Source organism: Meles meles, chromosome 2, assembly GCF_922984935.1.
Source record: "Meles meles chromosome 2, mMelMel3.1 paternal haplotype, whole genome shotgun sequence".
In the NCBI taxonomy this organism is placed as follows: domain Eukaryota; kingdom Metazoa; phylum Chordata; class Mammalia; order Carnivora; family Mustelidae; genus Meles; species Meles meles.
This window is the reverse complement of record NC_060067.1, coordinates 170,916,923-170,942,986: the sequence shown is the minus strand read 5'-3', so window position 1 is coordinate 170,942,986 and position 26,064 is coordinate 170,916,923. Positions and strand designations below refer to the sequence as shown.

Here is a 26,064-nt window from a genome sequence, read left to right as displayed (position 1 = left end):
CACAGTCTTTATTCCTTGTGAACCAGCAACGGTCGTTGTCATTTTGCTTATTTTTGGACCACAGAGTCCCTTCAGCCATACAGGCTACTCCAGAAATATGCCTTTAAAGGAGAAAGGCCCATCAGGCGTTGGGGTGGGCCAGAGATTCCTTTAAGAAATGGGCAGTCTCAGGTCCTCCCACCCCCATGCAGGGAACGTGCTATGTTCAATTCCGTCCCACACCTGAGGGTTGCAGGATTGATTTACTTAGTTAGTTATAAGAAGATTTTATTTATTTATTTGACAGAGAGACACAGCGAGAGAGGAAACAAGCAGTAAAGTGGGAGAGGGAGAAGCAGGCTTTCCACTGAGCAGGGAGCCCGATGAGGGACTTGATCCCAGGACCCTGGCATCATGACCTGAGCGGAAGGCAGCTGCTTAACCGACTGAGCCACCCAGGCGCTCCTCCCTCGCATCCCCTCCCCCCACTCCCCTCCCTCCACCCCACCCCCCATTTGCAGGATTTAGAGGAATAAGGTGAGTTTAAGGCCAGAAAACTTGGCTCCTCCAACTACAGTTTAGTGACCTTGGCTACGTCACTTCACCTCAGTTCTCTTATCTGTTAAATGGAAATAATAATTATATATGTCTCACAGAACTGGTGTGAGGTTGACACTGTGTGAATGTTAGTTGAATTTTGGGGTGAGTTTTTTTCTGAGGATTCAGAAGTGGATCTGAGGGCTTAGGGATAATTGAAAGATTATTGAGGCATATAACTTCAGGGTCCACAAGAAATGCATTAAATGGGTAACTGTGTGGGGTGCGTGGGTGCCTCGGTTAAGCAACTCCCTTTGGCTCAGGTATTGATTCCAGGGTCCTGGGATCGATCCCCGTGTTGGGCTCCCTGCTCAGTGGGGAGCGTGTCCTCTCTCCGCCTGCTTGTGGTCTCTCTCTGTCAAATAAAATCTTAAAAAAAAAAAAAAAGAGGGGTAACTGGGTAATGATCTAATGTAGATTGGAAAAAATGAATTTCTAGAGTTCTGCAGAATTTCCTATCTCATGCTGTCAGCCTTTGTGTGGAAATGAAGGAAGTAGTATCCCTCCAAAAAAAAGCAAAAACAAAAACGATAGGCTTCAGGCCCTGTACGACTGACTCCTACCTGTGGTAAGATAGGATCGTGGAAGGTCACAGCAAGGGGGTTGGAGAAGTAAAAAAAATGGTGAACTCAGACTGGAGGAGGTGCTGGAAGCGAGCAGCAGAGGACAGACACATGAACAGAGAAAGGACAGATTTGGTGGCAGTGTGAAGGTGGCAGAGAGGAGTCCTGAGTGGTCTGGCGGGCAGTGCATTTTTACTGAGTGCCTGTTGTACGCCAGCTGCTGAGGACCCAGGGGTGCACCAAGCAGGCAGGCAGTACCCTGCTTGCTCACAGTTGAGGAAGAAGGGATACATATACCAGAGCCCGGGCGTCTCACGGGGGTGACTTCAACAGAGGGAAGCTCAGGGCCTAGAGTGTGGGGTGCAAGGAGGCATCTGGAGAGGTGGACAGGCTGGAGCTCGGGGGGCCTTATAGGAGTTTGGACATTGCCCTGAGGACAGAGAGGGACGGTTAGTTGATTTTAAGCAAGGAGTGATCAGATTTGTGCTTTAGAAAGATCACCCTGTGTATGCCAGCCAGACACTTCCCACACATGCAGAAGGAGGTGTGTACAAAACTCACTTTGCTGGTGGTATAGTTAACAAGTGAAAATGGCAAACTTGAGTTGGATGTACCCGCATGGATAAACCTTGTAAACCTAATGTTGGGCTTTTCTTTTCTTTTTTTTTTTAAGATTTTATGTATTTATTTGATAGAGATCACAAGTAGGCAGAGAGGCAGGCAGAGAGAGAGGGGGAAGCAGGCTCCCTGCCGAGCAGAGAGCCCTATGCGGGGCTCCATCCCAGGACCCTGGGATCATGACCTGAGCTGAAGGCAGAGGCTTTAACCCATTGAGACACCCAGGCACCCCTAATGTTGGGCTTTTATTTTTTTTTTCCCTTTTTATTTATTTTTTCAGCGTAACAGTATTCATTCTTTTTGCACAACACCCAGTGCTCCATGCAAAACGTGCCCTCCCCATCACCCACCACCTGTTCCCCCAACCTCCCACCCCTGACCCTTCTAATGTTGGGCTTTTAAAAAAAGCAAGTTACAAAGGATGGATACAGTACAGCTACTTGTATACAGTGTGTAAACATCAATACGTTATGTGTTGTTATTTATAGGCACAAACTGGTGGTGAAAATAAAACGTATGTGTGGAAATTCTATACACCAGTGGTTCTTGGGCTTTAGCGTGCATCCGAATCCACTGGAAGACTTGTTAAAACAGAGATTTCGGGGCCTCACCTGAGAGTTTCTGGTTCAGGAGATTTGGAGAGAGGATTCCAGAACTCAGATTTCTCACAAGTTTGTAGATGCTGCTGCTGCTGCAGGTCCTGGGACATCAGCTTGTGGATGTGGTTTCTTCTTGAGAGGGAGCAGAATAGGACCCGGAGGGGTCCAAAGGGGCTTCAACTATATATATAATATTTTATTTCTTTGTTCTTTATTTCTTTATTTTATTTCTTTTAAAAAGATCTTTGTGATGCACTGTTACTTGACAAAGCTGAAGGGGTGTTCATGATCTTACTTTTTAGTTTTTTCTGTGCTTGAAACATTTCAGGAAAGAATAAAGTTTCTATTTGCTGTGCGGAGAATGGACTGGAAAAGAGAAAGAAGTGGGAGTTCATGCAGGAAACTGTTGCAGAAGCCCAGGTAAGAGATTATGGAGACTTAGACCAGGGATGGCAGGGGGAAGGAGAAAAGTAAGCAGAGCTGGGAGAGGTTTGGGTGAAGGAATTGACTGTGTGTGGTGATTGGTCGGTTTGGAGGTTGGGGGAGGGTGGAACCAAGTCGCCTGTTTTGTGACTTGAACAAGTGGACATTGTATGCTTGTGACAGTGAGGGAACCCTGGAGGAGGGGCATGCTGGAGACAGGACAGAGTTAAGTTCTGGACATCCCAGGCCTTGACAAACCAGCTGAGTGAAGTGTAGGAGAAATACCCAGGCCACCGTAGAGACTTCGAGAGCAGTGTCATCGCCATGCGCGTGAGTGAGATTACATGGAGGGAAGGCGCAGGATGGAAGGATGGTCTACAGCAGACCCAAAAGAATAGCATCACCCAGTGCGGGACTCAGCCAGCCTCTGCCTGCCACTTACGTTTGTATGACCTGTGAGCTAAGAATGCTTTTTACCTTTGGAAACGCTGCGGGGGAATCAGAAGAGAAATAATCTTATGTGACACATGAAAACTTTATGAAATTCAAATTTCCTTGTCCGTAAATAAAGTTTTATTCAAACACAGCCACACTTATTGTTTCTGTAATGTAGGGGGCTGCTTTCACACCCAGGTGACAGACCTGAATGACAGTAACAGAGAGTTTGTGGCCTGTCATGGCTTTACACTGCCTCTTGGTCCCCCACAAGTCACGTGATGCAGTTGTCACTGGATTTCACCTTTTGCCCCTAAACCTAATATTTACCGTCTGGCCCTTTACAGAAAAAAGTGCTGTTTCTTGACCTGAGGTCTGTTGAGACACACTTGGTCATTTCAAATGTTGTAGAAGAGAGATGGCAGTTGTTTTATTCATTTCTGTAAGAGCACCTTCTAAGAATCAGGTACCAATAGAGGAAGTCCATGAGACCGTGAGGGCTGAAAGTGAAAATTCATCATAGGTTTAGTCAAAGTCCCTGAAGACAGGAGGGAATGGGCCAGAGAGAAAGACATGGGCCTGGAGTCTTTGTGGGATAGGTGAGCGAACAGCCATCACGGCCCCAACAGGCACAGCTGGGAAGACTGAGGGGCAGGTGAGCAGGTGGCCCTATGTCAAGAAGAGGCAGAGACTCGAGTGAGGCTGGAACACTGCGGTAGAGCCAGGGTTTGCTGGACACCTTGTAATCACAGTGGGAATTTGCACAGCAGCCTTTTAAAAAAATTAATTAGGAAGAACTACATGCGGGTTTGGGAGAATCCATTACTTCTAAGATGTCTTGCTCAGAGAAAGCAGTGTTGCTCTGCTGACCCTTGCCATGCAGCCCCACTGGGGCTGGGTCACTGGAAGAACAGAGCAGTCGAGTGCTGAGGGTCTGAACGCTGAAAACTGCAGATTTGTAGGGAAGGGGCAGACATTGTGTTTGGGAAGCATTTTTATTATCTGTTCACATTGAGATATAATTCACATACCATTAAGTTTGCTCTTTGAAGTGTACAGTTCATTGATTTTTAGTATATTCACAAGGTTGTGCAATATCTCCACTAATTCCAGAACGTTTTCATCCAAAAAGAAATCCTGTGCCCATTAGCAGCCACTCCCTATTTCCCCTTTCACTCAGCCCCTAGCAGTCACTACCTTGCTTTCTGTATGTGTGGATGCGCCTGTACGGACATTTCATATAATACAGTTCTACAATACAGGACCTCTTGTGTCTGCCTTATCTCACTTAGCATCAAGTTTTCGAGTTTCATCCATGTTACAGCATGTATTAGTGCTTTATTTCTTTTTGTGGGTGATTAATATTCCATGTCTATTTACAGAAAATTTTATTTGTCCATGTGTGGACTTCGGGTTATTTCTACTATTTGGCTGTTACGAGTAGTGCTGCTGTGAACGTTCATGTACGAGTGACTAGGGTTCATGCGAATGTATGTTGCCAGTTCCCTTGGGCATATACCAAGCAATGGATTTGTATGGGTAACTCTATATTGAGCCTTTCGAGGAACTTCCAGACTCTTTCTTCTGCAGAGGCTGCATCATTTTATATTGCCACCAGCATCTTCCTCAACACTTGTTCTTGCCTGAATCTTTGAGGACAGTGGTCCTGGTGGGGATGAGGTGGGATCTCATTGTGGTTTTGATTTGCATTTCCCTGATGACTAATAAAATCAATGTGCCTGTTGGCTATCTGCCTGTCTTCTCTAGATAAATGTCTGATCAAGTCCTTTGCCCATTTCCAAATTGAGTTATTTGGCATTTTACTGTGGAGAAGAAGTAGTATTTTGAATTGTCCGTTGGAACATTCTAGTAGAGATGTTAAGTTAGCAGGACTGGGGCTTTACACCGGGAGCTGTCAGCAGGTGGGGACAGGGAGCCCGAGTCTGGATAAGAGCATCCAGGGCATGAGTGCAGAGGTCTGTCCAAGCCTTGGACCCTCCAGCAGTCTACAGACAAAGGCAAGAAGAGCCACCAAAGTGCACCTTCCTGAGAACCAGGTAACAAAGGCATTGCAAAGAGAAGGGAGTGATCAGCCATGCCAGATGCCACCTAGCGGTCAAGCCTGTGACTGAACTGACTGCTGTGTTCAGCAATAGCGAGGTCCTGGTGATTTGGACTCTGGGGGTGGAGTAGCCTTGGGTTCCAGAGGAACAGAGGGGAGTGTTGGAGATAGTAAGCATAGATAGTCTTTAAAGTCTTTATAGCTGCAGTGTGAACTTAGGGGAAATGCTGTTTTCTGTGAACTTTGCACCTGGCTTGATGGGTGTGTTGTCCTAGCACTGTGAATGGTGGGTGGGCTCACTAACTCCAGGAGAAGGTATGAAAGAGCTGTCTTCAGATTTTCTTCATGGCTGTCGCCTCTCGGGCCTCTGGTCTCGGTGCGAATCCTCGGAGAGTTGTTCTAGGACTGCTTCATCCAGGGATTTCCTCTCTGTTAGTCTCTATCCTTAAAAGCTCATCACAATATACAAGGAGAAGATTTTTTGTTTCTTACTTGTTGTCTCTCTTCTCCACTGGTTTCTCCCTAAGGTCCAAGAGGATAGGAACCATATCTGTGTATTTACTCACAGATCCCCAGGGCCTAGAGTGGGGTTGAGCATGTGGAAACGGCTTCATGAACGTGGAGTGAATAAGTGGTCGGCGTTTGGCGATGGAGGTTAAGGGAGCGGCGGGGGAGATGCAGACTCTGAACTCAGACCAGCTGGCAGGGTGCCACAATGGCCACCAGGCTGTCGGAGGACTTCCTGCAGCTGCTGCTCCTGCTCCATCCTGGGGCTGGAGGGGGACACCCAGACCCTAGGAGGGCCCCTGGAGACCATCTGAACTGTTGCCATTTGTCTCTGTGCAGAATTGCAGTTTTCATTCAGAAGACCTCCTTCTTGGTACTTCGTGGCAGAGTGTTTTCATTCCCATGCCTGGGACCAACCAGGACACTGAGTGACCCAGGTGTCCGGGTGGAGGCCTGAGCGGCCTGAGCTGGGAGAACGAAGGCGTTCCTGGAAGGTAACGCTTCATGTCATAGTCGTTTCAGACACAGGAAGCACAGGGTCAATTCTGTCACTAGTGTCCCCAGCACATCCCACTAAGAGAACACACTGTTATGCCCATCTTCCTAGTCAAAATACTGACACGCTTCCACTCTGGTTCACACACAGCTTCTGCCTCAGGCACCCTGAGCGTCAAGCACCTGACCTCCAGGGTCCTTCCGGCCCTCTCCCCTCCTAGCCCCTCTGCCACCACACAACTCGGCAGGAATGCCCGCCTCCACCGTGACCTGACGCCGGTGCCAGAGCTAGAGCTGAGCCGCTGAGTGTCCAGCCTTCTCAGCGGTGCTTGGTGTGAGGATCACCTGCGTGTCATCCTCTCTCCGTTCTCAGGACTGTTACTCCGGCTCGGATGCTTCTCAGCTTGGACCCCACACGACTGCCAGAGCCCTTGACCCAGTCTCCCCACCACCATGTCTTCCACCCCGACACATCTGTCATGCCTGCTGAAGAGTAGCCTTGCTTCCTAAAAATGTCAGGGAGCTTTCTAGTACCTTCCGGGGATTATCCCAGTTTCTTAGCTGGTTCGGGAGGCTGTCAGCATTCTTGCCCTCACCCCCACCGCATCTGATCTTGGCTGCTCTCCTCTGTCCATCTGTCCCGGCCCCACTGGACTAACAAGTGCAGCTTGCTTTCATTTTGCTCAGTCCTGTGGGAGGGACACAAAGTCAGACACACACAAACACCTTCCGTCTGGTGGAATCCAGACGAGCTGATAATAAGACACTGATTGTGCGAACAGCTGACACTGAGCATTTAGAATGAACCTTGTTGATGATAATCCTCCCAAGGACCCGAAGGCATGCAGGATCCTTGGGCATAAGAGGACTGAGAGGCTGTGCCTTCTTTCAACCCCTTGTCACTCAGACACCTTCATGATTACTTCTTGTTTGGTGTCACATCGCAGGAACCTGCAGAGGATAGCAGCATGGACGGGAAAGCCCAGGACAGCAGCAGAGGCCTCCCTCGCAGAGCGGTGCCCCCAGCCGTGGGGCTGCTGCTCTCCATGGCTCTCATGAATGCTCTCCTCTACCTCTGCCTTGACTGGTTTTTCATCGCCCCTCCCCACTCCACTGTGGGCTCCACCCACTGTCCCCACGGACATTTCAGAATGGGACAAATGAAAAACTGTTCACCGTGGCTGTCCTGCGAGGATCTGAGGACTGACGTGCGGCAGCTGAAGCGTGTCGGGGAAGGAGCCGTGAAGAGAGTGAGTTCTGGCTTCCATCTGAGTGTGAATGGGTGGCCTTTCGGGATGGCAGATTGGCATTATGTGTGAAGGGTCCTCAAAATATTTCTGCCTTTGAGCCCAGTGATCTCACATCTGGGACTTTATCCTAATCCAATGAAAAGAAGAAAGCTAAATGCATCAAGGAGTATTTTGCTTTGTTATTTATAGCAATAGAAAACCAGTAATAAAAACTATTGGATATAGTTAATTATGGGCTAGCCACTTGATAGACTATTCTCCATTAGTTGTGTGGGAACCCTGTGTAGTAGCAGCAGGAAAAAAAATCTTACGAGGATAAGTGAAAAAAGCAAAATGCAGAACTGCATAATACATGATTTTCAACTGCAAAATTAATGTGCTTATGTAGAAAAATACAGAAACGATAGAAATTGTGCTATGGTAAAAAGATTATGGGCAGTTTTTTTTATTCTTATTTTTCAAGCCCTGGCATGGGATTATATTGACTTTTTTAAAGTTTTTTATTAGAAAAAAGTTTTTTATTTTATTTTTTAAAAGATTTTATTTATTTATTTGTCAGAGAGAGGGAGAGCAAGCACAGGCAGACAGCGTGGCAGGCAGAGGCAGAGGGAGAAGCAGGCTCCCTGCCGAGCAAGGAGCCCAATGTGGGATTCGATCCCAGGATGCTGGGATCATGACCTGAGCCAAAGGCCGCCGCTTAACCAACTGAGCCACCCAGGCGTCCCAAGTTTTTTATTTTAAAAAGAGAAACCAAAGGGGTGAATTGAGATGCCTCAAAAGCTGTTGTCTATAGGCAACCAGTGTGTGCTGGCTGCACCTGGTCCCTTATTGGTTCTGTGGGAGCTAAGGCCCGCTGATGCCTCTAGAGGCCAGAGAAGGATTGTTACAGAGAGTTCCTTTGTGAGGATGTATTGAGTGACTGGCAGGAGAGAGAGGGAACAGAAAATGCATCCACATGGACAGCTGGCTTTTGTTTGGGGAGACTAGTGCACCATGAATGTGGAAAGGAGACTTTTTTTTTTAAGATTTTATTTATAAAATCTTTTATAAAATCTGGTAGCAAGAGAGATCACAAGTGGAGAGGAGAGGGAGAAGCAGGCTCCCCACTGAGCCTAGAGCCCATTGAGGGGCTGGGCTTGATCCCAGGACCCTAGGATCATGGGTAGACTCTTAAGCAACTGAGCCACCCTGGTGCCCCAGAAAGGAGACATCTTGAAGAAAGAAGTCAGGGAAAAGGGAATGGAATTTATGCAAAGTAAAACTATAGAACAAGGTAACTTTTTTAAAAAGATTCATTTAAAAAAAAAGATTTCTTCATTCATTGTAGGTGCTGGAGCTGTGGTAATGAATAAAACAGAGCCTGTTGAAGCTTTCTAGTTGGGGAATGAGACAATGAATAAGAAATAGATGCTCAATAAAATATGTTAATGACATGTGCTGGGAAGACAGCAGGACGAGGAAGGAGCCACGGCTCACTACTCTAGGTGGTTCAGAATGATCTGAGAGTGAGCCCTGTGGATATCTGGGGAAAATATGTTCTAGTAAGAAAGATGGGTACCAGCAGAGGCCTAAGATGGAACATGCCTGGTTGTTCAGGGACCCAGAATGAGCCAGTGTCACCAGAGGGCAGGATAAGAAGGGAGGTGGCACATAAAGTCAGAGGGAAGCCAAGTCGTGGCCAGGGCACGTGAGGCTTGGTGGGACCAGGAGAGCCACCGGAGCAATTTGAGTAGAGAGAGAATGTGTTGTATGTGTGGGAAGGAGGCTGAGGTGTTGGTGAGGGTGGAAGACTGGCTGGGCCTTGCAGGGGAGAGATGCTCACAGCCGGACAAGGGTGTTAGCAGTGAACCTCATGAGAAATCAATGGATTCTGGTCATTTCTTAAAGGTAGAGCCAGTAGGATTTCCTTTCTTTTTTTTTTTTTTTTAAAGATTTTATTTATTTGACAGAGAGATCACAAGTAGGCAGAGCAGCAGGCAGGGGAGTGGGAAGCAGGCTCCCCACCAAGCAGAGAGCCTGATGCAAGGCTTGATCCCAGGAGCCTGGGATCATGACCTGAGCCAAAGGCAGAGGCTTAACTCACTGAGCCACCCAGCCGCCCCCAGTAGGGTTTCCTAACAGATCAGTTCTAGGATGTAAGCGAGGGAGAGGGTGACCACAAGGTTCTAGGTCCAGGCAACAAGAAGACTAGTGCCGTCATTACCTGAGCAGGGAAGAATGGAAGAACAGATTTTGTGTGCGTGAGGTGAACATGTTAAGGCTGTGAGTGAATGTGAAGGTTGGATATACAAGTCTAGCATTTGGGTCTGGGGCAGTGGGTGGGAAATATATCTGGGATGATGCTGAAAGCATTAGGATGTGAAGAACACACCAGGGGGAGATGTGGGTAGAGAAGAGGACTTAGGCCCTGTTGATTTCTGTCTTCATGACCTGGAGGGGCCGCCCGGCTGCCCACTTGTTTCTAGGTTACTGCTCAGGTCATTTTTGGACTTCTTTTTCAGAATTGCTCTTTACCTTGAAGGATATATTTTTGGGTAGGTAGCTTTTTTTTTTTTAAGCAATTTATTTATTTACTTGAGAGAGGAATAGCAGGGGGAGGAGCAGAGAGAGGGAGTGGGGAGAGAGAGAGTCTTTTAAGCAGACTCCGTATTGAGTGTGGAGCCCAACACAGGGCTCAATCCCATGACCTTGAGATCATGATCTGAGTTAAAACCAAGAGTCCAATGCTTAACCTACTGCCCTATCCAGGCACCCCTTCAGTAGGTAGCTTTGATGGTGGCGAATTGTTGTTTGAGGACAGATTGGATGTGGGGGATGCCCTACAAATCATGCCCATGCGAATATGAGGTTTAAAAATGTGGATAATAACTCTGAGTAATGTAGTTTTATTAAAGTGAAATATGACTGTAAGGCCATTACATTGATTTTCTTTTGTCTTTGGTTGAAATTTGCCCTCTGGGCAAGAGTATTTTACACACTGGATATTTGCACCATCAGTGATGAGTCTCGTCTGTCCCCCTGCCTTCAGCCCGGGGGTCCGGGACACATGGGTGTCCCAGCACAGGGCAGCCTCTTATTCCTCTGCATAGTCACTTATTGGAACAACTCCCTGCATGTAAGGTGTTTCCCATCACTGTGACCAGCTCCTCCACATGGGCAACACTCCACACCCTAAGCTGGAAGGCATAAGCTTCCTCAGTAAGAATTTCTGTAACCAGAGTTCTTGGCATCCTGCTCTCTGACCACCTCCTCTCCCAGCGCCCTTGCTTTAGTAATTCCTCAATTTATCGGGACATGTGTGTTGATCCCATGGTGGTTGCACTGGGACCCACACTGACCCAGCAGCAGGGACTCCGTGGCTGTTAGCCTCAAAGTCAGTCTTGTGCAAACACATGCAACAGCTCCTCTGTATCTCTCTCTACATTGTGCGTGGCTGGGGAGTCCCGAACCTGGTTGACCCCAGCTGTGCATCTGCATTTGAGCAGTTGCCCTGGAGGTAGAGAGGTCCCACAGCCCTGTGGTTTCATGCGCGACCACAAACCTCAGCCCTGCTCTCACCACAGCCCAGCAGTCCTATCATGTTCCTCCCTCGACTTTTCCTTCCCCCTTGCCTTAGTTCATGGTCTTGTTGCATAAGTTGTTATGGGAACAGGAGCTTCCCAAACAAAATTTCTGCATCTTCAGTCACCTGACCTGTAAGCCCTCCAGCTCAGGTGTCATGACTTCTCATGTCCTCCCGGAAGCTGTCCACTCTCTGCTGTACCCTCAGTCTTCCCCACTCCGAAAGTCATTCTGACTGGCACGCAAACACACACCCTTTCACACAGAAATCCCTTTCCCTGATTCCCTCTTCCTCAGAGGCTCTGCGCACGTTCTCTTTCCTCTGTAATGAAATTGCCAGAGCTCTGTCCCTACTTTTCCTCCTCCCATTCACTTCTTGTCTTCTCCAAACACCCTCCTGCAGAGAAACTGTCCTTATCCAGAGACCTGCAAATCCTGGGTTGGTCATTTCTCTGTCTTCCTCCCACTTGATCTTTTCTGCAGCCTTTGATACAGTTGGCTCCTCTGTCCTTGTGACTCTGGCTCTCTGTGCTGCCACCTCTTTATAGTTTTCCTACTCCCTCACGGGCCATTCCTAATTATCCCCCGTGCTGCCTTCTGTCCCCTATTTTGCCCCTAAGTCCGCAGTTCTCCACCAGAAGTGATTTTGCTCCTAGGGGGAGCATGTGGCCAATGCCTTCTTTCCCCAGACTCTGTTTATGGTTTGTGCTTGCGATTGCGTGGAGCAATCTCAATTTGACTGAAAGGCAGCTTGACCTATTCTTTTTCTTTTTTTTCCTTTAATTTTCTTTAATTGTAAAAGCAGTACATTCAATTCAAACTTACAGAAGGAGGTGAAGTACAAAGTAAACTGTTCCCTTCTACCTCTTGTCCTCCCCATCTCTGATCTTATTCTCTGAGGATAACAGTGGGAGATTTATCCCTTTTAGATCTTTTTTCCAGTAAATTTTATTTCATGTGTATCTTTTTCTTTTTTTGTTTTTACATTTCTGAAATTAACATATAATGTATTATTTGCCCCAGGGGTACAGGTATGTGAATTGTCAGGCTTACACATTTCAGGGCACTCACCATAGCACATACCCTCCCCAATGTCCATGTCATGTGTATCTTTTTATTAAGTTTTATTTATTTATTTTAAATTGTCAAAATATTTTTTAACCGTTACTTTTTTAAAAAATTATGTTCATTATGGACACTAGGAAGGGTATGTGATATGGTGAGTGCTGTGAAATGTGTAAGCCTGATGAGTCACAGACCTGTACCCCTGGGACAAATAATACATTGTATGTTAATAAAAATAATTAATAAAGTATTAAAAAATTATGTTCAGTTAGCCAGCATATAGTACATCATAAGTTTTTGTTGTAGTGTTCAGTGATTGATTAGTTGCCTATAATACAGTGCTCATCCCAACACGTGCTCTCCTTAATACCCATCACCCAGTTACCTCATCCCCCCACTTCCCTCCCTTCTGTAACCCTCAATTTGTTTCCTGGAGTCCAGAGTCTCTCATGGTTTGTCTCCCTCTCTGATTTCTTCCCATTCGGTTTTCCCTCCCTTCCTCTGTGGTCCTCCACACTTTTTCTTATGTTCCACATGTGAGTGAAACCATATGATAATTGTATTTCTCTGCTTGACTTATTTCACTTAGCATAATTCCTTCCAGTTCCATTCATATCAGTGCAAATGGTGGGTATTCATCCTTTCTGATGGCTGAATAATATTTCATTGTCTATATGAACCACATCTTCTTTGTCCATCTGTTGAAGGGCGTCTCAACTCCTTCCACAGTTTGGGTATTGTGGACATTGTGCTATGAACATTGGGGTGCATGTGCCCCTTTTTCCTACATCTGTATTTTTGGGTTTAATACGTATTAGTGAATTCCTGGGTCATTAGGGTGGCTGTATTTTTAACTTCTTGAGGAACCTCCATACCATTTTCCAGAAATGCTATACCAGCTTGCATTCCCACCAACAGTGTTAGAGGGCTCCCCTTTCTCCACAACCTTTCCAACACTTGTTGTTTCCTGTCTTACTAATTCTGGCCATTCTAACTGGTTTAAGGTGTTATCTCAATGTGGTTTTGATTTGAATCTCCCTGATGGCTAATGATGATCATTTTTTCATGTGTCTTTTATCCATTTTTATGTCTTCTTTGGAGAAATGTCTGTTCACATCTTCTGCCCATTTCTTGACTGGATTATTTGTTGTTGTTGTTTTTTTTAAGATTTTGTTTATTTATTTGACAGAGAGAGATCACTAGTAGGCAGAGAGGCAGGCGGGTGGGGGGAAGCAGGCTCCCCGCTGAGCAGAGAGCCCAATGCAGGGCTCGATCCCAGGACCCTGAGATCATGACCTGGGCTGAAGGCAGAGGCTTAACCCACTGAGCCACCCAGGTGCCCCGGATTATTTGGTTTTTGAGTGTTGAGTTTGAGAAGTTCTTTGTAGATCTTGGATATCAGCTCTTTATCCAAAATGTCATTTGCAAATATCTTCTCCCATTCAGTAGGTTGCCTGTTAGTTTTGTTGGCTGTTTCCTTTGCTGTGCAGAAGCTTTTTATTTTGATGAAGTCCCAAAAGTTCATTTTCACTTTTGTTTCCCCTGCCTTTAGAGATGTGTTTTGAAAGAAGTTTCTGTGGCTGATGTCAAAGAGGTTACTGCCTATGTTCTCTAGGATTTTGATGGACTCCTGTCTCACATTGAGGTCTTTCATCCATTTTGAGTTTATCTTTGTGTATGCTATAAGAGAATGGTCTAGTTGCATTCTTCTGCATGTGGCTGTCGAGTTTTCCCAGCACCGTTTATTGAAGAGACTGTCTTTTTTCCATGGATATTCTTTCCTGCTTTGTTGAAGATCAGTTGACCGTAGAGTTGAGGGTCCATTCTGGGGTCTCTGCGCTGTTCCACTGATCTGTGTGTCTGTTTTTGTACCAATACCATATTGTCTTGATGACTCTGGCTTTGTAATATAGCTTGAACATTCATAAATCAATCAAGGTGATAGGGCACATTAGTAAAAGAAAAAACAAGAACATATGATTTTCTCAGAGAAAACTTTTGACAAAATAAGCATCCTCTCTTGATTAAAACTCTTCAAAGTACAAGGATAGAGGGACCGTACCTCAATATCCTAAAAGCCATCTATGAAAAGCACACAGCGACTATCATTCTCGACGGGGAAAAACTGAGGGCTTTTCCCTTAAGGTCAGGAACGCAACAAGGATGCCCACTCTCACCATCATTGCTCAACATAGTTCTAGAAGTCCTATCCTCAGCAATCAGACAACAAAAAGAAACAAAAGGCATTCAAATTGGCATAAAAGAAGTCAAACTCTCTCTCTTCACAGATGACATGATGCTTTATGTGGAAAACCCAAAAGACTCTACCCCTGAGTTATTAGAACTCATACAGCAACTCAGCAACGTGACAAGGTACAAAATCAATGCACAGAAATAAGATGCATTTCTATACACTAACCATGTAACTGAAGAAAGAGAAATTAAGGAGTCAATTCCATTTACAATAGCTCCAAAAAACACAAGATACCTAGGAATAAACTTAATGAAAGAGATAAAGGATCTGTACTCTAGAAACTACAGAAGACTTAGGAGAGATACTGAGAAAGACACAAAGAGGTGGAAAAATATTCCATGCTCATGGATTGGAAGAATAAACATCATTAAAATGTTTGTGCTGCCCAGAGCAATTTACACTTTCAGTGCAGTCCCTATTAAAATACTATTGGCGGACACCTGGGTGGCTCAGTGGGTTAAAACCTCTGCCTTCGGCTCAGGTCATGATCTCAGGGTCCTGGGATCGAGCCCCTCATCCGGCTCTCTGCTCAGGAGGGAGCCTGCTTTCCTTCCTCTCTCTCTGCCTGACTCTCTGCCTACTTGTGATCTCTGTCAAATGAATTAAAAAAAAAATACTATTGGCATTTTTCACAGAGCTGGAACAAACAGTCCTAAAATTTGTATGGAGCCAGAAAAGACCCTGAATTGCCAGAAAAGACCCTCAAATTGCCTGAAAAGCTATTTGAAATTGCTTTTGAATTGCAAAAGCGAAAAAGAAAACCAAAGCTGGAGGCATCACAATGCCTGACTTCAAGGTTTATTAAGTTTAAATTTTTTTTTTAAAGATTTTATTTATTTTTTTGACAGAGAGAGAGGGAACAGAAGCAGGGAGAGTGAGAGAAGGAGAAGCAGGGTTCTCAGGGAGCAGGGAATTGATGCAGATCGATTGATGCAGAATTGATGGGATCAAGCCCGGATGCAGGGCTAGATCCCAGGACGCTGGGACCATGACCTGAGCCAAAGGCCGACGCTTGACGACTGAGCCTCCCAGGTGCCCCTATTAAGTTTTTAATTTTAATCCCAGTATTATTAACTGTAATCCCTTTTAGATTTTTATTTTTTTTTAAGATTTTATTTATTTATTTGAGAGAGAAATAGAGATAAAGAGGGCTTTTCCCTTAAGGTCAGGAACACAACAAGGATGCCCACTCTCACCATCATTGCTCAATATAGTTCTGGAAGTCCTATCCTCAGCAATCAGACAACAAAAAGAAATAAAAGGCATTCAAATTGGCATAAAAGAAGTCAAACTCTCTCTCTTCACAGATGACATGATGCACAACCGGTGGGAGGGGTGGGTGTCGGGGAGAAGGAGAAGCAGGCTCCCCACTGAGCAGGAGCCCGATGTGGGGCTGGATCCCAGGACCCTGGCATCATGACCTGAGCTGAAGGCAGAGGCTTAACTGACTGAGCCACCCAGGTGCCCCTCTTTTAGATTTTTAAATCCAAGATTACATTAAAAGAACCAGGTACAGGGAAGTCTGGGCAGATCAGTCGATTAAGTGTCCAACTCTTGATTTCAGCTCAGGTCATGATCTCAAGGTCTTGAGGTGGAGCCTGCTTAAGATTCCATCCTTCCCTGGGGTGCCTGGGTGGCTCAGTGGGTTAAGTCTCTACCTTCAGCTCAGGTCATGATCTCAAGATGATCCTGGGATCAAGCCCTGCATCGGGCTCTTTGCTCAGTGGAGAGCCTGCTTCCCCCTCTCTCTGCCTGCCTCTCTGCCTACTCGTGATCTCTCTCTCTGTCAAATAAATAAATAAAATCTTGAAGAAAAAAAAAGATTCCCTCCTTTCCCCTGCCTTTGCCCCACTTGGCACACTCTCTCTCAAAAAAACAAAAACAAAAAACTAGGTATATACTCTGTCAGCCATCTCCAAGACAGAAATACCCACATCTCAAGGGGCTGCGCAATTTCTGATAGGATTTGGGGCAACAATACCATTGAGGAAGAATAAAGATTCCAGGAATAGGGTGCCTGGGTGGCTCAGTGGTTAAAGCCTCTGCCTTCGGCTCAGGTCATGATCTCAGGGTCCTGGGATCGAGCCTGGAATCCAGCTCTCTATTCAGCCGGGAGCTTGCTTCCTCCTCTCTCTCTTTGCCTGCCTCTCTGCCTACTTGTAATCTCTCTCTCTGTCAAATAAATAAATAAAAATTTAAAAGAAAAAAAAAGCTATTAGAATTAAAAAAAAAAACGTGTTCCAGGAGAACCAGAACCAATTCTTCCAGAAGACAGAAAGTCCAGCCATATTGCTGGGAATAACCAAAGCATGATTCAGGTCACACCCTGTATATCTTCATGTGTCATTCCATGTCCCTGGCCCATGGTGATGACTTTAAGAGATCACAGATAAAATCTTTAAAAATAAAATTAAAATATACTACATTAAAAAGGCATGAAAATTGGGGTGGATTGAATGGATTTGACTGTTTCTCACACTACTCTAGCCCTCTAGTTTTGTTTAACATTTGGAAGGATCTTTTGTTTTTTTTAAAGGCTCCCTGCTGAGCAGAGAGCCCGATGCAGGGCTCCATCCCAGGACCCTGGGATCATGTCCTGAGATGAAGGCAAAGGCTTTAACCCACTGAGCCACCCAGACACCTCCATTTGGAAGGATCTTATATGATCTATTTTTAATGCTCCAGGCTGTCTGAAAAACAGATGTTACCTGAATTGTGTGTATATATATATATATATATATATATATATATATATATATATTTATTTATTTATTTTTATTTAGAGAGAGGGCACATGCGAGTGTGCCCACAAGTGAGGTGGGGGCAGGGCAGAGGGAGAGAGAGAATCTTAAGCAGGGTCCACACTGACCCACAAGGGGCTTGATCCCACAACCCTGAGATCATGACCTGAGCCAAAATCAAGAGTCAGACCCTCAAGCAACTGAGCCACCCAGGTGCCCCTGAATTGTATATTTAGAGTATGAAATAATAGTGTTCACTTCTCAGTTCCTTTTGCAAGTTCTACCTCCTCATCTCTTTTAACTTTGGGTCATTCATGTATGCTCACTCCTTCCCTGGACATCTTCAGCCTCTTGCCTTTATCTATCGCTAAGACCTCTGCCCTGAACTTCCCAGACTCTTCTATACAGCTGCCTACCCCACATCTCCACTTGGATGTCAGAAAGGCTTCCACACTGACTGTGTCCCAGACCATCCCCTCAGCCTGCTTTCCATTTATTCTTCCCTGTTGCGGTTAATGACAGCTCTGTGGGCCCAGGTGCTCAGGCCCCTGACCTGGGAAGAAGCATCCTGACTTCTCTCTTTTTTTCACATCCATGTTGAATCCATTAGCAGGTTCTATTGTCTCTGCACTCAGAGGAGATTCAGGATTTGACCATTCCTCAGACTTCTACCCATCTTCCCTCCTCCCCCCGCCCATCCAAGCCTCATAGCTGGATTATTTCGGTAGCTTCCCAGGTGGGCTTTCTGCTTCCACACTAGCCCCCTCCCATCTCTTCAGTCTGTTTATAGCACAACAGCCAGAATACTGCTATTACATTCTAAGTCATAGAGCATCTCTCCTCCATTCAAAATCCTTCAATGGCTCTCTGTGTCTCTTAAGTAAAAGCCAGAGTCCTTTTACCAGCTTACAGGCTTTATAAGGTCTGCACCCTCTTCCAGCCTTATTCCTGCTCCATTCCCCTTTGCTTATTCCACTCCAGCCACCCTGGCCTTACTGACCCGGCAGTCTATGGGCATTCTGTCACCCCAGGGCCTTTGCCCTTGCTGTTCTTTCTGCCTGGGATGTAGTTCCCCCAGGTAGCGTGTGGCTCATTCCTCTACCTCCATCAGGTTCTTGCTCAAATGTTACCCCAGTGAGAGCCTTCTCTAACCCTATTTAAAATTTAAACCCTTCCCTGCTTAATTTTTCTTCAAAGCACATTTATGTATACTTTATATATATCCTGTTTATTTTCTTTATTGTCTGCCTCTTGCACTACAATGTAAATTTCATAGGGGCAGGGATTTATTTCATTTTTTGGGTTTGTTGTTGTTGTTTTAAGGTTTTAGTTATTTGATAGAGAGAGTGCATGAGCAGAAGGAAGAGGGAGAGGGAGACATAGACTCCCTGCTGAGCAGAGAGCCTGACTGGGACTTGATCCCAGGATGCTGGGATCATGACCTGAGCCAAAGGCAGATGTTTAATTGACTGATACACCCAGGTGCCTCCCTGTTTTGTTTTTTTTTTAAAGATTTTATATTAAAGTAATCTTTACACCCAACATGGGACTTGAACCTACAATCCCAAGATCAACAGCTGCACACTCCACCAACTGAGCCAGCCAGGTGCCCCAATTTCAGCTTTTTTATTATCATAAATACTTATTAAATTTATGAGGAGAGATTTAACTACATAACAGCTAATTTTTTTTACTGCAAAAGACCACATAAACTATTTTCTATAATGTATCTTTTACATTTATAATAAAGGGTCACATGATAATACATAAAGAGCACCCAGAAATTAATAAGCAAAAACAACCCTACACAAAATTGGATAAAGGTAACGAACATACCTTCCACAGAAGATCTACAGAAATGCCAACAAAGACGAAAAGTGCTCAGTGTCAGAGAAATACAAATGAGTTGGAACAGTAAAATGTTTTCATCGTCAGGTTAGTACGGAGTACAAAGATTGATAATATCTAGTGTGATCAAGGCTGTGGAACCTAGGATTCGTTCATGTAAGAGTGGAGAGAGTGTGCGCTGGCACAGACCTTGGAGGGTCGTGATAGCAGCCCGTATTCTTCAGTTACCCGTCTACTTACCCAGCTTGTAGAAATGCTTGCAGACATGCAGAGTTGTGAATATAAGGTTATGTATTGTAGCACTGTTGTTAATAAGAAAAGAAGGGGAAATAGTTTAAATGTTCATAGGGTAACAGATCACATAAAATCATACTAAATATTATAGACCTGCATATAATTTCTCTATTATAGAGAAAGAACCTCATGATCTGACTCCTTCCATGACAAATCTCATGAATTTTTATTATACTTAAAGAAGTGATCATTTGCAAAACCTCACTAGCATGGGTAATGTACCCAAACTATGAAATGTTATGCAGCTTTAAAAAGAAGGACAGGAAAGTCTGAGGTATCAGTTAAATGAAAAAAAGTTGCAGTGTGATACGTATGTTATAATCTTACTTTATGTCACCCCAGTCTCAAATGCTACTTGTAAAGCATACATTAACATGTATGAGAGCACACAGAAAGGTCTGGGAGGTGACCCGCCACTTAACAGCTTTCTTTGGGTTGGGGAGTAAAAGCAGGGGAAGGAAATCTCCTCCTACATTTGAATTTTTGCCAAGAAGAATATTCTTGATTAATTTTATAATTTTCTTAAAAAAGGTAAAACTGTTCTAAGAGTTTTAGAAAGTGTTACAAAGCAACTGAGGTAGAGATTGCTGAGATTGCAAATATCTTAAGCAATACCTGACTTGCAGATATTTAACTTTGAAAGTTTCAGGTATTTGAGAGTGATCCCAAAGGCTAATACTATTCAATAATAAATAGTATTTAATAATCTTTCATTTATCTGAGGCACAGAAATTCAACGTAAACAGGAGTTCAGGAGGAATTTGTGAGGCCTGTTGTTGAGCTTCTCCCGCCACTTACTGTTGAATAAATGTATGTATCAATAAATTGTAGCAGCTTCCCTAGAGTGATCACTTGTTTTTATGTGAAAAATGGGCCTATGATACCAAAGCCACCTGCCAGTGCTGGTGGGCACCATGAGGAGGTCGGTCTAAGGAGGTGATGGCTTTCAACAAAAAACATGATTTTTGTGTGGAAGTCAAGTGTCAGATTCAGTGTTAACTCAGGTCTATGGGGAAAATGTGTTCCATAAGAAAATAAATGTACGTATTCATGAAACTTTCAGTGACTGTAGCAGCCAGAGTAAAACGGCTTTTAAAATTTTTCAAATATAGGGGCGCCTGGGTGGCTCAGTGGGTTAAAGCCTCTGCCTTTGGCTCAGGTCATGATCTCAGGGTCCTGGGATCAAGCCCTGCATCGAGCCCCCGCATCTTTGCTCAGCAGGGAGCCTGCTTCCCCCCTTCTCTCTCTGCCTACTTGTGATCTCTGTCTGTCAAATAAATAATAAAATCTTTTTAAAAAATTTTTTCAAATATAATTAACACAGTATTATATTAGTTTAGACATACAAGCAAAACGACTTTTTTATTGCTATTTTTAAAAAATTTTACTTTATTGTGTTATGTCACCATACAGTACATCATTAGTTTTTGATGCAGTGTTCCATGATTCATTGTTTGCATAGAACACCCATTGCTCCATGCAATCCATGCCCTCCTTAATACCCACCACCAGGCTCACCCATCCCCCCACCCCTTTCCCCTCTAAAACCCTCAGTTTGTTTCCCAGAGTCCACAGTCTCTCATGGTTGCAAAATGACTTTTTAATAGAAATTATGATCTAGGGGCACCTGGGTGGCTCAGTGGGTTAAGCGTCTGCCTTTCGGCTCAGGTGATGATCTCGGGGGCCTGGGATTGAGCCACACTCCACACATTGCATGTTGCTCCTGGGGCATCTGCTTCTTCCTCTCCCTCTGCCCTGCCCCCTCTGCTTGTGCTCTGTCCCTTGCTTTTTCTTTCTCTCAAATAAATAAAATCTTTTTAAAAATAATAAAAAGAAGAAATTATAATCCATAGTGAAATTTCTCAATTTGGAGTTTTTGAAAAGATCTTAAAAGATTTCTCTTTTAAATATTAAAGGTCAACTGCGGGTACCTGGGTTTTTCCACTAATGAATTTCCCCTGTCAGATCCCAAAGAAATCTCACAGGTCTTTAACTTACCTCAATTTGATATATTTTTGAATTCTTTTAAAAAGTGTTTTTAAATGTGAAATCATATACATTCATTCTGGAAAAGTTGAAAAATACTGAAAGGCATAAAGAAAAAAAATCACCTAGAATCTTACCATATGAAGAGAATATATGAAGAGAAACATTAGCCTGTTTCCTTTGGTTTCCATGTAATTTTGTCTTGTTTTAGGCAATTAGAACAATAACATAAAGGAAATTTTATATCCTTTTTCCTTTGTGACATTCCTGTTATCTGTGAAAACTCTGTCAATATATGCATTTTTGCTGACCGCATCGCACTCTTTCAAGTGATCTTGCCATTCTTGCCCTCCATTTTCTGATGGATGGGAAAGTTCCAGTTTATGCTTTTGTAAGTAGTGCTAGATTTTTATTCCTGGAGCTTTTTATCTCTTTCAGATTTTTGCCTTAATAGATCTTGGATTTGATGTTACAGGCACTTGATAAATACTCCAAATTGGTTTCAAAAACCATAAGCTATGTTTTAGCAGTGAGTAAGTAGCAGCACAGAGAAACAGCCCGCAGGCGGCAGACGCAGCCTGGGGCAGCCCGTCCTCCCTACTCTCACTTCTGAGCCTATTTTCTCTTCCTCAGTCTTACACTTTCCCTTTGGAGATTTAAGCAGGAGGTCAGAAGTTCTTCATTACAGTCCTTCCTGCAAGCCTTTCCTAGCTAGTAGAAACAGGGAGTCTAAGGCGTTCTGTTCAGGCACGCGGTGGGGGGTCTGCCCTAGAGTCTGCGGGGCACTTTTGCTTCTGCTCTTACAGCTGAAGGAATACAGAACTACACCCCACTTAAAACTGTTGTCCTGGGGCATCTGGGCGGCTCAGTGGGTTAAGCGGCTGCCTTTGGCTCAGGTCATGATTTCAGGGTCATGGGATCAAGCCTTGCACGGGGCTCCCTGCTCAGCAGAGAGCCTGCTTCTCTCTCCCCCTCTGCCTGCTGCACTGCTTACTTGTGCTCTCTCTCTGTCAAATGAATAAATAAAATCTTTTTTTTTTTTTTAAGATTTTATTTCTTCATTTGACAGATGGAGTCACAAATAGGCAGAGAGGCAGGCAGAGAGAGAGGGGTAAGCAGGCTCCCTGCTGAGCAGAGAGCCTGATCTGGGGCTCGATCGATCGCAGGACCCTGAGATCATGACCTGAGCCAAAGGCAGAGTCTTTAACCCACTGAGCCACCTGGGCGTACCAAATAAATAAAATCTTAAAACAAAAACAAAAACTCTTGTCCTCACTGAGAACGATTCCTGTTTGTGATTTACTGTGCTGCCTTGAAGCTAAGCAGGTGGTGGTGTGATGTGTGATGGGCTGGCTGGGCTTGACTCACCACTTTCTAGTCGTCTCCCCTCCCCCCATCCATTTGTGCTGCAGGTGTTTGGAGCTTCCAGTCGGTTTGCCACTCCATGCCTTTATCCTACAGGCCCCCTCCCAGGGATGCACTTCCCATTCTCCACGTCCGCCGGGCCAGCCCCAGTCATCCTCTAGACCCACTCCCAGGAGCCTTCTGGCACCCTCACCCGCGCCCATCCCGGGTCTACCCTGCCTTCTGCACTGGGTGCCCGTGTTTGCTCATCAGTGAGCCTTCCTAACCAGACTGAGCGCTTCTCCGGGACTGGGTCTGTGTCTCCTCGTTTTTGCATTCTCTGTACCACCTCTGGCGCTCGTTGGGGCGTTTCTGGCTCTCTGACACAGGTGGCGGTTTTCAGGGTTGATGCTCTCTGTGGCTTTGTTTCAGGTCTTTCTGTCTGAGTGGAAGGAGCGCAAAGTGGCGTTCTCCCGGCTCTCCCGGCTGGAGATGAAAGAGGATTTCCTGCACGGGCTGGAGATGCTGAAAGGTCTGCAGGGTAAACACGTGGTCACTCTGCTCGGCTTCTGTGAGGACGACAACACTATCCTTACCGAGTATCACCCCTTGGGCTCCTTGAGCAATCTGGAAGCAACGCTGAACCTTTCCAAGTACCAGAACATGAACACGTGGCAGCGCAGGCTGCAGCTGGCCGTGGACTACGTCAGCATCATCAACTACTTGCACCACAGCCCCCTGGGCACACGCGTCATGTGCGACTCCAACGACCTGCCCAAGACGCTGTCACAGTATCTGCTGACCAGTAACTTCAGCCTCGTGGTGAACGACCTGGACGCCTTGCCCCTGGTGAACCACAGCTCTGGGACGTTGGTGAAGTGTGGTCACCGGGAGCTGCATGGGGACTTTGTGGCTCCAGAGCAGCTGTGGCCCTATGGGGAAGACACACCTTTTGATGATGACCTCATGCCCTCCTATGACGAGAAGATCGACATCTGGAAGATTCCAGATGTCTCTAGCTTCCTTTTGGGGCATGTTGAAGGGAGTGATATGGTCCGGTTTCATTTGTTTGATATTCATAAAGCCTGTAAGAGCCAGACGCCTGCAGAACGACCCACGGCTCAGGATATTCTAGACACTTACAAGAAGGTTTTGAATTTACTCAGAGATACCATGGTGTCCCAGACAAGAGAAATGCTCTAGAAACCCATCCTGTCAGTGAAGGATGGGCTTTAGGGAGCAAATGGAAGAGTCACAGCAAATCTTGCTCTGATGGTGAGGTTTTTGCTGTTCAGCTGTGTGGTCCTTCCTCTGCGTCCACATGCACCCGTGAGTGGTATTCACCCCCCGGGGACCGGGGCAAAAGTTGCTGCAGGCACATGGGGTTTGGCTGAAGTCCGGCCTCCCTCTCTCATGCTGATCACTCCCAGTGGAAGATGAGAGAAGCAGGAATCTAGCCACAGCTGAAGGAAGTAACAAAAATTAGCCACAAAGAGGCTTCCCTTTCCCTAATTACTGAATCTGGAGGCGTGTAAGAAATGTATATAGAAAAGGTTTTTAAATGGCAGGATATGAAAGAAACATGCTGTAGTTTTCCAAAGAATTGTTTTCTTCATGTTTTTAGGTGGTGGTCAACATGACCAGACATAATTCAGTACCCAGATTCAGGGTCACAGGAGTATTTGTGATGTTTCACATGGTGTTGATGAGACCGTCTTTAGTATTTTAAATGATTGTTTAAATGTTTATTTTAATGAATGTGAAATTCTTATGCCGTCCTCTTTCCAGAAACCTAAAGGAGAACTGTGATAGCAGGCTCCTTGAAGTTTTGAGTGGACAAGGAATATTTAGGACAGCAAGTATGAGGGAAATTATATCCATGTTCCTGCCTTGGATGGTGCTAATGAAATTCCTGTTTACCTTCCAGCTCAGTTTTCTGTGTCCAAAGTTAATTATTAGAACAATTTATATCAAAAATATCACTCTTTACTGGAAAGTGTCAAACCCTTCCACTTAAGTTGCATGACAGAATCCTTTAGAAAGTTCTTTCTTGGTCACTATCGTCCTCATTTGCAGAGGATGATGGATTTGGTGTGTATTAATTACCACCAATAAGGTGGTTAAAGCTGACATTGAGGGGCAGAGATGCCTGGCAATAGACGCTGCCTTCCCTTGAACTTGAGCAGGTGTCGGAATCACCAGAAGCAGGAGCTGGGTCCCACCCCAGAGTCTCTGACTCAGTAGGTCTGGGACAGACTCTGAGACTTTGCATTTCTGACTGGTGCTGCTGGTCTTGGGACTACATTTTGAGAGCCACTGTACTTAACTGTTAGGGAGGGTACCACAAGCAGTAGGATAGGGCAGCAAAATTAGTATGATGTCCTAGTCTGCCACTTTTGGAGCTGATTGGGTCATATGGCTGATCCGAGAATATACTTCCCTAGAGTGTTTTAACTGTCAGTTTTTGCTATTAAAAACTCCCACAGCAGTCAGGATGCTGTAATCAAGAGGATGGACGATAACGAGGGTTGTCAAGGATGTGGAGAATTGGAACACTCTGGTAGAAATGTCTTCTGGTGCAGGTGCTTTGGGAAATAGTCTGGCACTTCCTCAAAAAGTTAAAAAATATAGCCTGGTGGTGGGTATTATGGAGGGCACGTATTGCATGGAGCACTGGATGTGGTGCATAAACAATGAATTCTGGAACACTGAAAAGAAATTTAAAAAATAAATAAAAATTTAAAAATAAAAGTTAAAAATAGAATTGCCATGACCCAGGAATTCACTCCAAGTATTCACCCAAGACAGTTGAAAACATGTCTACAAAAAATCTTGTACATGAACATTCATAGCAACATTCATAATAGATGAAAGACGGAATAACCAAAATGTTTATCGTCTGGTGAATGCATAAAGAAAATGTGGTCTATCCATACAATAAGGTATTACTCAGCCGTAAAGCAGAATGAAGTACTGATGCATGCTTGCTCCCACATGGATGAAGCTTGGGAACATTCTAATTGAAGGAAGCCAGTCACAAAGGACCACACGTTGTATGCTTCCATTTCTAGGAAATGTCCAGAACAGACAAATGCATACAAATACAAAGTAGATTAGTGGTTGGCAGGGGGTCAGGGGTGACGAATGGGGAGTACTTGCTAATGAGTACAGAGTTTCTTTTGGGGGCGATGAAAATGTTTTGAAATTATATAGTGATGGTTGTAGAACTCTGAATATATTAAGTAACTGAATTGTATAAAAGGACAAATTTTATGGTATGTGAATTTATATCTCAATAAAGCTGAGGGGGAAAAACCCATGTCTGTGCCAAGGCTGTGTATCCCTTATGACTCTTTTCACTTGATGTAGGTGGTTATTGTGTAGAGTTACTAGTTGTATTACCCATTCAGGATACAATTCTTGTTTGAGGGTTTTTCTTAGCT

General features: G+C 44.9%; 1 protein-coding gene across 2 annotated transcripts in view; it reads left to right on the top strand.

The window, feature by feature from the left end:
* Positions 1-24,777, top strand: part of POMK (protein O-mannose kinase) — a 28,447-nt gene extending 3,670 nt beyond the window's left edge. For both annotated transcript variants that reach the window (XM_045997610.1, XM_045997609.1), the window contains exons 2-5: positions 2,685-2,776; positions 6,123-6,277; positions 7,226-7,528; positions 23,054-24,777. In XM_045997610.1, the coding sequence (XP_045853566.1) occupies positions 7,247-7,528; positions 23,054-23,824 (1,053 nt within the window). In that variant the 5' untranslated portion in view covers positions 2,685-2,776; positions 6,123-6,277; positions 7,226-7,246 and the 3' untranslated portion in view covers positions 23,825-24,777. The remainder of the gene's footprint in view (positions 1-2,684; positions 2,777-6,122; positions 6,278-7,225; positions 7,529-23,053) is intronic.
* The last annotated feature ends 1,287 nt before the right edge of the window (positions 24,778-26,064 follow it).